This window comes from Scyliorhinus torazame, chromosome 17 (assembly GCF_047496885.1).
Source record: "Scyliorhinus torazame isolate Kashiwa2021f chromosome 17, sScyTor2.1, whole genome shotgun sequence".
NCBI classification, from domain to species: domain Eukaryota; kingdom Metazoa; phylum Chordata; class Chondrichthyes; order Carcharhiniformes; family Scyliorhinidae; genus Scyliorhinus; species Scyliorhinus torazame.
The window spans coordinates 76,694,180-76,710,057 of record NC_092723.1 but is presented as its reverse complement, the minus strand read 5'-3'; the positions used below and the strand labels follow the sequence as shown (position 1 = coordinate 76,710,057).

Here is a 15,878-nt window from a genome sequence, read left to right as displayed (position 1 = left end):
ATCGCCATATTTTGAAATATCAAAGTCATTTATATATATGCAACAAAAAAAACAATGGTCAGAGCACTGATCCTTGGGGAACCCAGTGTGGACCATAATCCAGACTGGAAAAAAAATCCATTCAACTATGCTGTTTGCTGCTTTTTTTAATCCAAGATTTATGGGCTTTAATTTTGTTAATCAGTCTTTTATGTCGTACTTCGTCACATGCTTTCTTAAAATCCTGAAAGACCAAATGCTTCACATTCCCTTCATCAACCTTCACGAGCACTTCACCTCCTTTTCTCTTTTCCTATCTTTTCTGAAATCTTTGTATCCTTGAATATTAGCTGTCCAGTCCTCATCATTTTTAAGCCACGTTCCCATTATTGCTGCTGCATCATATTTCCACAAGGCACTTGTGGCTCACTGTCCTTCTTCACCACACTTTGTGCATTCACATACTTGCATTCAAAACCTGCTTTTGTATTTCTTGCAGTCCTTTTTAATCTCCTATCCAATATGGTGGTGCTCCTTTTCTAATGCAGTCCAACATTTTCCCTCCTTTATGCACCTCATCCCTCTTTTCTACCACCATATGCTGGTGCCTCTCCCCCTGCCCTGCTCTTGTCAGCATTTATATCCAAACTTTGCTCTTTGTTAATGCCTAAAAGTAATGTGACTTTACATTACTTATGGGTTATTATGCTATCAAGCCTCTTTTCAGATACATTGGGCGCGATTTAACCACCGCGTTGTGCCCAGCACAGACTGGGTGTGCTGGTTAAATAGCGGGAAAGGCGAAAATCGAGATTTGCGCCGGGCTGCAGATGCACAGAGTCTGCTGTTGCTGTTTCCTTCCTTTTCTGTAGCCGGAAAGAAGGACAATTTTTTCTAAGATACTTGGGTGCCGGAACGCCGGAATCAGGGGGGCAAGAAGGCAATCCGGTTTGAAGCAAGAAGTCTCTGCGGGATATTGTGCGTGACATTGTTCCAAATGGGCCACCCGATGACGCCGTTGAAGAAATGCTGTCGCAGTTTGCTGCTGCTTTTGTTGCTAGTGTAATGAGTGCTGCCTGTAACTTGACGTTGGAAGTCAAGGATATTCAACTGCACCTTCACCGCCAGTGAAATATGCTGATGCCAGGATTTGGTTCTCGTGAAATTGGGCCAAGTGGGAGGGCCTGCACAGCTGCGGCTCCTGGACGGAGAATGGCACTGATACGGGGAACAAGTAACACATTGATGGACAGATCATTTCTATGACAAAGTTATGGACATGATAACACATTGTCAGGCTTATCCTCCGTTTCGGTTGAGGAACCTGCGAGTGGTGATACCGTGTGTTTGTTTTTTTGTGAAAATGATCTGCTATAGCTTTGTATTGGTAACAATATGGAACAATGACTTTTCCTTATTGTTTCATGGTTAGTGTGAAATGATGCGTAGTTGATTTTCAAACCTTTGTTACTGTTTTTTTTTAATAGAGTACCCAATTCTTTTGATTGATTGATTGATTTATTGTCACATGTACCGAAGTACATGAAATGTATTTCTCTGCGACCAAGGGAACGTACACAGTAGACAAAAAGTATAATTGTAGAAGCCAGGTATTTCTAATACAACTAATAAAGGTAAAAGATAGCTGTTTAAGCATAAATATTAAGCCCCAGTCCATTTGAGTGACAAATATAAAATGGAATTCAACCCTTGTCCTTGAAGAAATGTAGTTAAAAGTGTTTGTTTTATCAGGCTTCGGTGTTACTTTAAAACTATGTAAAATGAATTTGCAGAATATGTGTCTCTTCAATCCTTAATTTAAAACTGGGGCTTAATATTTACGCTTAAACAGCTATCTTTTACCTGTTAGTTGAATTAGAAATACCTGGCTTCTACAGTAATCAACAAAGTACATCGACAAATAGTACATCGACAAATAGTAATTGGTTACACTGCGGAACCAGGGCCAAACAAAGAAAATACATGAGCAAGAGCAGCATAGGGCGTCGTGAATAGTGTCTTGCAGGGAACGGATCAGTCCAAGGGAGAGTCGTTGAGGAGTCTAGTAGCTGTGGGGAAGAAGCAGTTCCTATATCTGGATGTGAGGGTCTTCAGACTTCTGTATCTTCTGCCTGATGGAAGGATCTGGAAGAGGGCAAAGCCCGCGTGTGAGGGGTCTCTGACAATGCTGTCTGACTTCTTGATGCAGCGGGATGTGTAGACAGAATCAGTGGGAGGATGGCAAGCTTGTGTGATGTGTTGGGCTGAGTTCACCGCACTCTGCAGTTTCTTGCGATCATGGACCGAGCAGTTGCCATACCAAGCTGTGATACAGCTGGATAGGATGCTCTCTATGGCACATCTGTAAAAGTTTGTGAGAGTCAATGCAGACATGCCAAATTTCTTTAGCTGCCATAGGAAGTAAGAACATAAGAACTAGGAGCAGGAGTAGGCCATCTGGCTCTTCGAGCCTGCTCTGCCATTCAATGAGATCATGGCTGAACTTTTGTGGACTTTCCCCTTTCCCACCCAAACACCATAACCCTTTATTCCTTTATTCTTCAAAAAACTATCTATCCTTATCTTGAAAACATTTAATGAAGGAACCTCAACTGCTTCACTGTGCAAGGAATTCCAGATTCACCCTTCTGGTGAAGAAGTTCCTCCTAAGCTCAGTCCTAAATCTACGTTGTTGGGCTTTCTTGACGATTGCATCAACGTGAGTGGACCAGGACAGACTGATGATGGTGACCCCCCAGAACCATCTCCACTTCGGAGCCATTGATGCAGATGGACGGAGGAGGCGTGGGGGGGGGGGGGGGGGGGCGGAATGTTGTGCTACACTTTTTGGTTTTGCCGACATTTAGAGAGAGGTTGCTTTCGGTACACCATGCAACCAAGTGATCTATCTCCCTTCTGTAGTCTGATTCGTCGTTGTTTGAGATACGACCCACCACAGTCGTATCATCCGTAAAGTTATCGATCGAATTGGAGTTAGATCTTGCCTCAAGTCCTGTGTGTATAGGGAGTACAGTAGAGGACTGAGCACACATCCTTGCGGGGCCCTGGTGTTGATGGAGGAGGTGCTGTTACCTATCCCGACAGATTGCGGTCTGTTGGTGAGGAAGTCAAGGAACCAGCTGCACAGGGAGGGGCCAAGTCCAAGGTTGCAGAGTTTGGTTATTAGTCTTGTCGGGATAATGGTGTTGAAGGCCGAGCTGTAGACTATGAACAGCAGCCTGATTTCAAGAAGTGTAGCACGACCCCCCCCCCCCCCCCGCCCCTCCCCCCGTCTGCATCAATGGCTCCGAAGTGGAGATAGTCGATAGCTTTAAGTAGGTGTCCTTGTTATCGAGGTGTTCGAGTGTTGATTGTAGGGCCAGAAAGATAGCATCTGCTGTGGACCAGTTGTGGCGATAGGCGAACTGCAATGGATCGAGACCGCCTGTGAGGCTGCCGTTGATCCGTCTCATGACGAATGACTAGCCTGTCAAAGCATTTCATGATAACAGATGTCAGGGCACCAGTCGGTAGTTGTTGAGGCACGCTACCTAATTCTTCTTTGGTACTGGTATTATGGTGGCCTTCTTGAAGGAGGTGAGGGCCTCGGAGCGGAGAACTGAGGTGTTGAAAATGCCTGGGAATACATTTGCCAGCTGGTCTGCGCAGGATCTGAGTGCTCGCCCAGGGATCCGTCGGGACCCATCGCTTTCTGCGGGTTCACTTTCAAGAAGACAGCTCTTACCTCTGAGGTTGTAATAGTGGATATGGGTGTGCCCAGGGCTGTTGGGGCGGGTGGCACTGATGTATTGGCTGACTGTTCAAAGTGGGCATAGAATGCGTCCCTGATGGCTTTACGTACGTCGGACCTGGATTTCTTATATAGGTCAGGGCCGTCAGATTTGAAAGTCTCTGTCCGGGACTTCAGCAGGGAGTGAACCATTCGGTTAACCCAGGGTTTCCGATTGGGGAACACCCATATTGTTTTCTTTGGTACACAGTCCTCGACACACTTACTGATGAAATCTGTGAAGGTGGTTGTGTACTCGTTCCGATTAGCTGCCGCAGCCTTGAATATGGACCAGCCCACAAACTCCAAGCAGTCGAGGAGGATATCCTCTGATGTCTTGGACCAGCACCGCATGGGTTTCTTGACTGGCTCAGCATGCTTGAGTTGCTGTTAGTAAGCTGGAAGTAGGAGTACCGACTTGTGATCGGGTTTGCCAAAATGTGGTTGTGGTAGGCGCCTTTGATGCTCCTGTAGCAGTTGTTCAGGGTGTTTGCACCTCTGGTGGGGCAGGAGATATGTTGATGGAGTTTGGGTAGAACCCTCCTGAGGTTGGCCTGGTTGAAGTCTCCAGCCACGATTGTCAGGGCTTCAGGGTGATTTGTTTCCTGGTTGTTGATGGTGGAGTGTAGTTTGTCAACTGCTTTCTTCACTTTCACCTGGGGTGGAATGGAGGCTGCTGTGATGAGCACAGAGGTGAATTCATGTTGGGAGGTAGAAAGGACGACATTTCACCGTTGGTTATTCTAGGTCTGGGAGCAGTGGCACGTTAGGGACACCACATCCGAGCACCAGGAGATGTTGATGAGGAGGCAAACACCCCCTCCCTTTACTTGCCTGAGGCCATCGTGCGGTCCATCCCGTCGATCGAGAAGCCTTTGGGTTGGATGGCTCTGTCTGGTGTGGTTGGAGTCAGGCATGTCTCGGTGAAGCAAAGCACGCAGCAGTCCCTCACTTCTCTCTGGGAGGGAAGTCTAGCGTTGAGGTCATCCAGCTTGTTCTCAATCGCTTGGATTTTCGCCAGGAGTTCGCTGGGGAGAGAATGGGTGGTTTTTTTTCCCAATTAAGGGGCATTTAGTGTGGTCAAATCACATGCCCTGCACATCACCTTGGGTTGTGGGGGTGAGATCCACACAGACATGGAGTGAATGTAAAAGTTCCACACAGACAGTGACCTGAGGCCCGGATCGAACCGGGGTCCTCAGTGCCGTGAGGCAGTAGTGCTAACCACGGCACCACTATGCTGACCGAACCTTTTGTAGCACAATCAATCACTCACGAGACGAGATGAGAAGGAGTCAAATGATGGCTTTATTACGCAGACTTGTTCCCCAGCAGCACAGTTCAGGATGCGGCAGCTGGGAGAACCCGGGCTCTTATAGTCCGCCTTACTGGGTAGAGCCAGTAGGCGGCTGATCCAATCGGGACCCAGCGTCTATCCACCAATAGCCTCTCGGCATCACAGGGTATCGTAATACCCCTAATACATACCACCACATTCACCCCTTGTTAAAAAAGAACCGGCGGGGGTTGTGGGCCGTATGGTGGTAGGGGTTAACAGAGTCGGTACTTAGGATGCCGCTAACACGGCGGCTCTGCTCCGATATCAACTACCAGTACTATTTACAATGCCACTTTTACTGGGCAACTGAATTATTTACAGAGGCATTTCTTGCTTTGTTATACGGATTTGATGAGTCGAATGGGTGCCCCGGTCGTCCTCGCCGATCGTCTCAGCCCCGGTGGTGATGCAGGTGCTGGTTCGGGCACCGTCGTCTCTGGGAGCGTAGCGTTGCCTCTTCCTGCTCCACTACCCCTAGGTGAGGCCGGGGGAAGGACTGATCCACCCGGGAAGGGGGCGGCTGTGGGGTGCGCCGGTGGGAGGGAGGGGGTGATTGGTGTTGGGGTTGTGTGTGGAGCTCCGGCGGGCACCAGGTCTCGCAGGGAGACGGTGTCCTGTCGGTCGTTGGGGTACGCCACGTAGGCGCCTTGAGGGTTTGCGTGGAGGAGATGAACCCTCTCGACCAACAGGTCCAATTTGTGCGTCCGCACATGCTTTCGGAGCAGGATGGGTCCCGGGGCTGCCAGCCAGGTCAGAAGTGACGTTCCGGAGGAGGACTTCCTAGGGAAGACAAGGAGGCGTTCGTGAAGTGTTTGATTCGTTGTTGCACAGAGCAGCGACCGGATGGAATGGAGGGTGTCCGGGAGGACTTCCTGCCACCGTGAAACTGGGAGGTCTTTACGAAGTGATAGAACCACGTGACCCCCCGGGTGGCAGAGGTCCTCGTGGAGGGTACGGAGACGGTCCACTTGTGCGTTGGCACATGTGCCGCGGGATAGGGCATCGGAAGGCTTGTTCAGCTTTCCGGGACGATACAAGATCTCATAGTTATAGGTGGAGAGTTCGATCCTCAATCGCAAGATCTTGTCGTTCTTGATCTTTCCCCGCTGTGCATTATCGAACATGAAGGCAACCGACCGTTGGTCAGTGAGGAGAGTGAATCTCCTACCGGCCAGGTAATGCCTCCAATGTCGCACAGCTTCCACTATGGCCTGGGCCTCCTTTTCCACTGAGGAGTGGCGGATTTCTGAAGCGTGGAGGGTGCATGAATAAAAGGCCACGGGTCTGCCTGCTTGGTTGAGGGTGGCCGCCAGAGCTACGTCGGACGCGTCGCTCTCGACTTGGAAGGGGAGGGACTCGTCTATCGCATGCATCGTGGCCTTTGCGATATCCACTTTGATGCGGCTGAAGGCCTGGCGGGCCTCTGTCAACAGGGGAAAGACCGTGGACTGAATTAGCAGTCGGGCTTTGTCCGTGTAGTTGGGGACCCACTGGGCGTAATAACAGAAAAAACCCAGGCAGCGTTTCAGGGCCTTGGAGCAGTGAGGGAGGGGGAACTCCATGAGGAGGCGCATGCGTTCAGGGTCTGGGCCTAAAACTCCATTTCGCACTACGTAGCCGAAGATGGCTAGACGGTCGGTGCTAAACACGCATTTCTCCCTGTTGTATGTGAGATTCAGGGCGTTTGCGGTCTGGAGGAATTTGCGGAGGTTGGCGTCGTGGTCCCGCTGGTCGTGGCCACAGATGGTGACGTTATCGAGGTACGGAAACGTGACCCGGAAACCGTACCGGTCAACCATTCGGTCCATCTCCCGTTAGAAGACCGAGACCACGTTAGTGACACCGAATGGAACCCTTAAAAAGTGGTAGAGCCGCCCATCTGCTTCAAAAGCAGTGTATTTGCAGTCGCTCGGGCGGATGGGGAGCTGGTGATAGGCGGACTTAAGGTCCACCGTGGAAAAGACCTCGTAATGTGCAATCCGATTGACCATGTCGGACATGCAGGGGAGAGGGTACGCATCCAGCTGCGTGTACCTATTGATGGTTTGACGATAGTCTATGACCATCCTCTGCTTCTCCCCGGTCTTTACTGAGCTCTCCAGGGACTATTGCTGGCCTGGATTATGCCTTCCCTCAGCAGCCGCTGGACTTCTGAACGGATAAAGGTTCGGTCCTGGGTACTGTACCGTCTGCTCCTTGTGGCGACTGGTTTGCAATCCGGGGTGAGGTTCACAAACAGGGAAGGCGGGTCGACCTTGAGGGTCGCGAGGCTGCAGATAGTGAGTAGGGGTATAGGGCCGCCGAATCTAAACGTTAAACTCTGGAGGTTGCACTGAAAGTCCAAGCCCAGGAGTGTGGCAGCACAGAGGTAGGGGAGGACGTAAAGCTGGTAGTTCTTGAACTCCCTCTCCTGTACCGTGAGGTTCGCAATGCAGAACCCTTTGATCTCTACAGAATGTGACCCTGCCGCCAGAAAATATTTTTGATTACTCAGGTGGATCGGAAGGGAACAGCGTTTTACCGTATCGGGATGTTTAAAACTCTCCGTGCTCCCAGAGTTGATCAGGCAGGGCGTCTCGTGCCCGTTTATGAATAACGTCGTTGTTGCCGTTTGGAGCATTCGGGGCCGCGACTGGTCCAGGGTCACCGAAGCCAGTCGCAGTTGCTGCATCGGGGCGTTTTCCTCAGGCCCCGTGGGGCCGTCCATCCCGGGGTCCTTAGCCGTCAGCCAAGATAGCGGTGTCCACGGGTCGCACACGGTCGGGGGTGGACAAGATGGCGCCGCCCATTGATCGCACGTGGCCGGAGGAGTGCACAATGGCGGCTCCCATCCCTCCCGCATGGAGTCCGGGACCCAAGATGGCGGCGCCCGGTGGCCGCACATGGATCGTCGGGGGGGTTGAGGTTGGGGTCCTGATTCTACCCCGGAGATGGCGGCCAACCCCCGGGCCTGGCTCACTGCTACAAAGTGCCCCTTTTTGCCGCACCCTTTACAGAGGGCTGAGCGGGCCAAGCAGCGCAGTCGGGGGTGTTTCGCTTGCCCACAAAAGTAACAGTGGGGCCCACCCGGTTGACTTGGCGCTCTGGCAGCACAGGCCTGTGGGGGGTGCCGGGGGTTCAGTCGTGGCAGGGGTCCACGGTGCCCAAGGGGCTGCAGCGCGGTCGGGGGCGTAGGCACAGGCGTTCTGCGATGCCACATCGAACGAGGCTGCGAGGGCCCGTGCCTCCTTGAGGCCTAGTGAGTCTCTTTCCAGCAGTCGCTGGCGAATTTGGGACGAAAGCATACCTGCCACGAAAGCACCTCGAACCAGTAGCTCCGTGTGTTCGTTAGCCGAAACCGATGGGCAGTTGCAGTTTCTCCCCAATATTAACAGCGCATTGCAGAATTCGTCCAGCGATTCCCTGGGGATTTGCCGTCTCGTCGCTAGCTGGTGGCGTGCATAGACCTGGTTGACGGGCCGAACGTAGATTCCTATCAGCATGGCGAGCGCCGCCTGGAAATCGTCCGTGTCCTCTATGAGAGTGTAGATTTCCGGGCTCACCCTGGAATGCAGGTCCTGTATTTTCTGGTCTTCTGTAGGTACGCCGGGGGCCGTTCGGAAGTATCCATGAAAACACGCTAACCAGTGTTTAAAAGTGGCCACTGAGTTTGCCGCGTGGGGGCTGATTCGCAGATACTCCGGAATGATTCAGAGCTCCATGTCCTTTAAAGTCTGCGTAATAAATTCTAGCACAATCAGTCACTCACGAGGCGAGATGAGAAGGAGTCAAACAATGGCTTTATTACGCAGACTTGTTCCCCAGCAGCACAGTTACAGAATGCGGCTGTTGGGAGAACCCAGGCTCTTATACTCCGCCTTACTGGGTGGAGCCAGTAGGTGGCTGATCCAATCGGGACCCAGCGTCTATCCACCAATAGCCTCTCGGCATCACAGGATACCGTAATACCCCTAATACATACCACCACACCTTTGTTACTGTTGACCATTCAATAAACAAAATATTCTCAAGTGCATTCTCGTGAGTACACATGCCATGTCTCAGACAAGTGTCATTGTATCGCATTTCAGACAAACTTTGAAGCCTGAACTGTTTTCCTGACCTCTAGAAAGGTCAGCAGCACAGAGATAGCAACCAACAACCAAACACTCAAGCTAGATTTCAAGCACTGGGGATATCCTTGTGACTAAAAGGTAAGTGTATGGATCATGGGAGGGCATCTGGGCACGTTCGCCCTAATGTTCCCGGCAGGGGGTCTTGGTCTCGGGGCTTCTGATGTGGCCAAGGGTAAGTGTATAGAGGGGATTTGAGGGTCCTGGGGTGGAAGCCCGAAATGATTGTCAGTCTCGCCTCCAATTTCTTACAGATACCAAAATGAATGGTGATGTTGATTCCGCAGAGGATGCTCTCATGGTGCTGGTGGCAGCCCAGGCAGCCAGACGCCAGAGACGCAGGCTGAAGGTGGCACCCCATGTGCAGAGGCCGCCGTACACCCTGAAGACCTGACCGCCCATCAGGCCAAGGAGGAATCCAGAGGGGTATACTGGCGACGGCCCAAGGTGTACAGACATTGTTGGTCTTTTGAAGAGATGGCGGACAGCAGGTGATGCAGGAGACTCCATCTCAACAAAGCGACAGTGCGGCACCTGTACCATGTGCTCGCTGACTTGGCACCCCGTGGAGGAGGAGGGCAACTGCTCCTGGTGGCTGTGAAGGTCATCACAGCGCTGAGCTTCTGTGCAACAGGCTCATTCCAGGGCTCGAGCGGAGACTTGTGCGGCATTTCACAAGCTACAGCCCACACGTGCATCCGTGAGGTCACAGATGCCCTGTACGCCCGGACAGCTGTCTATATCAACTTTAAGCATAACCAAGCCCACCAAGATGCCCAGGCTGCAGGATTCCCCGCCATTGCCAGGATGTTCCAGGTCCAAGGGGTAATTAAAGGTATGCATGTCGCCTTGCGCGCACCAGCGCATCAGGGAGAGTCCTTCGTTAACAAGAAGGTGTTCCACTCCTTGAATTTTCAACTATTGTGCGATCGCCACCTCTGGATCATGCACGTGTGTGCACACTTCCTAGGGAGCATGCATGGCAGCTACACCCTGGGGCTGTCGGAGATTCCTATTGTCTTCGAGGACCACGTCAGGTTTACGAGTTGATTCTTGGGGCATAAGGAGTACCTGCTGAAGTCCTGGATGATGAAGCCCCAGTGTGCAGGTCGGAGACCTGATATAACGAGGTCCATGTTGCCACACGTGCTGTCATTGAGCTGTGCTTCGGATCGCTAAAAATGCGGTTTTGATTGCTGGATCTCTCTAGTGGTGCCCTGCAGTACATCCTCCAGAGGGTCTCCTCCTTTGCGGTGGTCTGCTGTGCCCTCCACAACCTGGCACAGCAGTGGGGCGACATGCTGGAGGAGGAGGGACATGCGAGCTGGTCTGAGGAGAGGAGGAGTAGGCGGACCAGGAGGGAATGGGGGTTGAGCCCGGGAAGACCCGCAGGAGGGAGGACAGGTGGTGGCAAGGGTCCAGCATGCCCGGAAGACCAGGGAGGCCCTCGTCATCGCCCGATTCTCATAGGACGAGGCCTTGTTAGCTCACTGCCTCCTTTCCACCCTCCATTCCCCCCCCCCCCCCCCCGCCCCCACATTCCCCGACCCTCCCACACTCCCTCGATTACCCTGTTTCACCCTCCCAGGGTCTGTGTAACATCACCCCAGGGTGATGGGCTTGTGTCAACACTGTTAGCAGGTCAATACACAAGGCAGGAAGATGATGAGAACTTGCTGTGAGTTAAGCTCTGCTGCTCCTCAGATTATGCCAAGCCTGACTGGTGCCCTTCTGCTGACAGTGCGCTCACACCCATCCTCTGAACGCAGTCTGCATCATGGGAGTCTGATCTTGGACCACTGTGCCCTGGAGGTGGGGTTTGGGGGGGAGTGGAAGGCAACGGGGGGGTAGGTCGCTGATATCCCCTCCTGAATCTCACAGTCAAGTCTCAGCATCTGTATCAGCTCTGTGATAACCTTGTCCAGAGGCTCGGCATCTGACCGGGACTCAGCTGAGTCCTGGGATCCAGCAGACCCCCGACTGCTGACTCCCTTGGATGTTCCTGACTCCACCTCATGTGCATCAGCAACCGAGTGGTGCCCCAGAGGCCTGTCCACCAGTGTTGCCCACCGGGTTGTGTGTTTCTGCGCTGGTGGAAGGTGGGGTGATAGCTGTGACGCCTTTGAGGTGTTCTCTTGGGTGGCGGGGAATGGGGGAGGGGAACTCCGAATTGCCCAACCCCAACAGATGGAGATCCTGTGAGAGAATGGACATGTGGATGGATCATTTTGTCTGACATGAACAACTCACTTGAGACAGGTCATCTGGGTGAATGGGCAGCGGATCCTCATCTATGTGGCGCAGGCCAACCTTGCTGTTGGTGACTGCTCTCTCCTCGGTTAACCCTGCGGTCTCCAGGGCCCGTTCCTTAAAGGACCCGGATCTCAGGTACCCCACCCCCCCACCTTGGCCCTTTCACGCTTATAATGGGCTATCGTCTCCTGCAGGGACAAAGAGAGGGCATTGTGAGTTGATCGATTGGCGGGGGGGGGGGGGGGGGGGGGGGGGGAGGGGGAGTCTATAGCAGGTAGCATGTGTGGGCACCATACCTGGACATGAAGGAGTTTTGCTGGTGAGTGCCAGGGGTGCGGAGGAACAAGCACAAAGATCGGAGTTGGGGAGGGTACGAGGTGTCAGCCGATGATTGTGTGTATGTGTGGTAGCGGTTGAGAATTCAAGGAGTGGCAGGTGGAACTGTTTCCAGTAAAGAGGTGGTAACCTACCCATGCAGCTCAGTGGAGGTCGTTTGTCTTCTTCTGACATTGGACGGTGGTCTTCCTGGTCATGCTGCCGCACTGACAGCTGCTGCCACTGACCCCCAGGCAGCATTGATGGCCCTGCTGCTGGCCCTCTGACCCGCTCGGGGGGAACAGGATGTCCCATCTCGTCTCCACAGCATCCAGAAGTCTGGCTAGGTGGCATCACCATAGCGAGAAGCAGGTTTGTGTGTTGCCATGCTTGTGTGTTGACTGGAGTGACTGGTGAGTGTTTAAAAGCTGCTCCTTGTTCGCGGCGAGCTGCTGAGGTGTGACTCTGGCGAATCAGACGGTGAGACAGGCAATAACGGCGAGAAGCTCATGGCTAAGTCCTGTTAAATATGGGTCACAATCTCACCAACCCGACCGTCAAGAAACAGCCCGCCAAAGGGCTGGTTTAGCACAGGGCTAAATAGCTGGCTTTGAAAGCTGACCAAGGCAGGCCAGCAGCACGGTTCAATTCCCGTACCAGCCTCCCCGAACAGGCGGTAGAATGTGGCGACTAGGGGCTTTTCACAGTAACTTCATTTGAAGCCTACTTGTGACCATAAGCGATTTTCATTTCATTTGATTTCATTTCAATCGCGCTCAAAATGACACTTAGACATGTGTCTATTAAATTGCGCCCAGTGTCTTTCAACCCTCTTGCAGCAGGTGGCACTGTCTTTCTTTCTGAATACTGCTGTTTTAACTTCATCTGCCCAAGAGCCTGTTTTCACAATGCAGCAGAGTTTATAATAATAATCTTTATTGTCACAAGTAGGCTTACATTAACACTGCAATGAAGCGACTGTGAAAAGCCTCTAGTCGCCACATTTCAGCGCCTGTTCAGGTAAACGAGAGAGAATTCAGAATGTCCAAATTACCTAACAGCACATCTTTCGGGGCTTGTGGGAGGAAACCGGAGCACCCGGAGGAAACCCACGCAGACATGAGGAAAACGTGCAGACTCCGCACAGACAGTCGCCCAAGCCGGGAATCGATCCTGGAGCTGTGAAGCAACAATGCTAACCACTGTGCTACAGTGCTGCCCAGGAACATATTTTCAAGCAAAAACAATCATGTAAATGGTTTGATAGGTTTCTGAAGTTTATAATGTTCATTTGTTTTGCCATTTTGGTGCCTTTAAGTTGGCTTTGCAACAAAGTTGAAGGCGCCTTATTTTCAAACAAGCCACATGTAAATGGTTTAATATTTCATAAAAATATACCTGGGGGTTTCCTAATATTTCTGAATGTGATATAGTTATAAATAGATATCTTTCTGCCTATTTTTCTTTTTTTTTTAATTTGGACTACCCAATTATTTTTTTCCAATTAATTTTCAATTAGTGTGGCCAATCCACCTAACCTGCATTTTGGGTTGTGGGGGTGAGACCCACGTAGATACTGGGAGAATAGGCAAACTCCACGCGGGCAGTGATCCGGGGTCAAACCCAGGTCCTAGCTGCCATGAGGCAGCAGTGCTAATCATTCTGCCTATTTTTCTGACTGCTTGGAGTGTATTTAAAAATTATGAGCAAAGAACCTGGAGCTGTAGAGGAGTTTTTAAATCTGCTTTTACCTTTTCCAAACTGGCCTTGTTTTCTGACAACCATCAATCCTGCCCTTCTTCCCTCCCATCTCTTGATCTGTCAACTCTTGATGTACATTTTCTGTAAGTGTCATGGTTTCGACATCACACTGCTAATAACATCCCTTTGTTCTGAAACAAAGCAAAAATGCTGTATGTGGTGCATCTTTGCTTGAAGTATGAAATATAGTCATTTCCTGCAAGGTTTTCTGAAGTCAGTAACCTGGCCTCCTCCGAAAGTGCAAAAGCTGTGTGTTTAACATATCTGCCGATCTGCAGAAACATCCCGCTGCAATTAGCCTTTAATTGGCCTCTGGATGTGTGTTAAAGTGTTTCTCGGGGAATATATGAGCCTTAGAGTGAGTGAAAAGTAGCTTCACTCTCATGCAACCACAGCAGTCACACTCCTCAGCCCAGATGAACCACGCGCAAAGGCACAGGAGATCAGATGACTCTTTGTCAGAGCTTCTCTCTCCACAGATGCTGTCAGACCTGCTGGATTGTCCAGTATTTCCTGTTTTATTTCAGATTCCAGCATCCGCGATAATTTGCTTTTAGCACAGGAGATCAGCTCATTTTCTGAAACAACTTGGTGTTAAAGATTTCTAGATTAGGCCTATTAGAAAGGGGAAGCAAATGTTTGTTCCAAAAAAATGTAGTATCTTTTAAAATGACAATATTATGGCTATGTTAGACAATGAATTACATATGCATGGTATAGTACAATTCTTCAGGAAGAGATAGAGGTTGGGTCTCTTTTGTTCTACTAACTTTGTCCTTCAATTTGGAATCTCCTTATCTCCTTCCCCCGCTAAGAAATATTTGTGATAATTTTGAATTAGTTTCCTACATTACAACATTACTGGACGGTGGCACAGTGGTTAGCACTGCTGCCTCTCAGCTCCAGGGACCCGGGTTCAATTCCGGCCTCAGATGACTGTGTGGAGTTTGCACTTCCTCCCCGTGTCTGCATGGGTTTCCTCCGGGTGCTCCGGTTTCCTTCCACAGTCCAAAGATGTGCAGGTTAGGTAAATTGGCCATGCTAAGTTGCGCCTTAGTGTCCAAAAGGTTAGCTGAGGTAACGGGGATAGGGTGGGTTTAAATAGGGTGCTCTTTTCGAGGGCTAGTGCCAACTCGATGGGCTGAATGGCTTCCTTCTGCACTGTAGGGATACTATTCTATACAACTTCAAAAGTACCTCATTGGCTGAAAAGCACCTTGGGGCATTCTGAGGCCGTGAAAGATGCTGCAGAAATCCTTGTTGTTTCTTGTGAGGGAAGTGCCGGGTGTGCAGATTCTGACCGTACTTATTTCTGCAGGAGCCAATGAGGTGTTGTTAGTGATCGGAGGGTTCGGGAGCCAGCAGTCTCCGATCGACATTGTGGAGAAGTACAATCCCAAGTCTCAGGAATGGAGCTTCCTGCCTGTAAGTAGTTGTTTCAACCTCGTTCCATTCAACATCAGCTACAAATTACTTTTCCCTTGTATGATGAGGATTCCATTTACACCAGCAGCAGGGGCTGGTTAAGCACACTGGGCTAAATCGCTGGCTTTGAAAGCAGACCAAGGCAGGCTAGCAGCACGGTTCAATTCCTGTACCAGCCTCCCCGAACAGGCGCCGGAATGTGGTGACTAGGGGCTTTTAACAGTAACTTCATTTGAAGCCTTCTTGTGACAATAAGTGATTATCATAAGACAGACTACGGAAGAATTCCATTGCTGATGTAAGCCTGCTAGAAAATCTATAGGAGCAATTTCTAAATAATATATTTTAATAACTGCTGCAGATAATGATTGATAACCCAACTGATTCATTAACGTCCTTGAAGGAAAGAAGCTTTTTGTCCTTGACTATAGATAACTCTCATCCCACACCAACATGGCTAACTCTTAGCTCCCTTTTGAAGTGACTGATAGTTAAGTAGCTCCATATCAAACCATTCAAGAGAGCTCTCCATCGTCTTCTCAGAATAAACAGGAATGGACAATGAATGCTTGCCTTATCCACAATGCCCTCAACATGAGAATGAATAATACATTGACAAAAATATCAGCAGAAGGTGGTTTAAGGGAAAGTTGCGACTCTGCGGGTAACACTCCTGCCTCTGAGTCAGAAGACTGTAAGTCGTAAGGTTTTGGGTTCAAGTGGCCGCAATCAAATCTTGAGTAAAAATTCTCGGTTGACACTAATTGTAGGACTGAGGAAGTGCAATACTGTTGGAAGTGCTTGAACTGCTGAAGGCGCTGTCTTCTCGAATGAGGCATTAAACTGAGGCCACACCTGCTTTCTCAGGTGTCTGTAAAAGACCCTGTGGTACTTATCTGGTAGG

At 50.6% G+C, this 15,878-nt stretch overlaps 1 protein-coding gene across 3 annotated transcripts in view; it reads left to right on the top strand.

The window, feature by feature from the left end:
• klhl12 (kelch-like family member 12) overlaps positions 1–15,878 on the top strand; it is a 120,165-nt gene that overhangs the window by 60,966 nt on the left and 43,321 nt on the right. For all 3 annotated transcript variants that reach the window (XM_072480649.1, XM_072480650.1, XM_072480651.1), the window contains one exon: positions 14,868–14,974. In XM_072480649.1, coding sequence (XP_072336750.1) covers positions 14,868–14,974 — 107 coding nt within the window. The remainder of the gene's footprint in view (positions 1–14,867; positions 14,975–15,878) is intronic.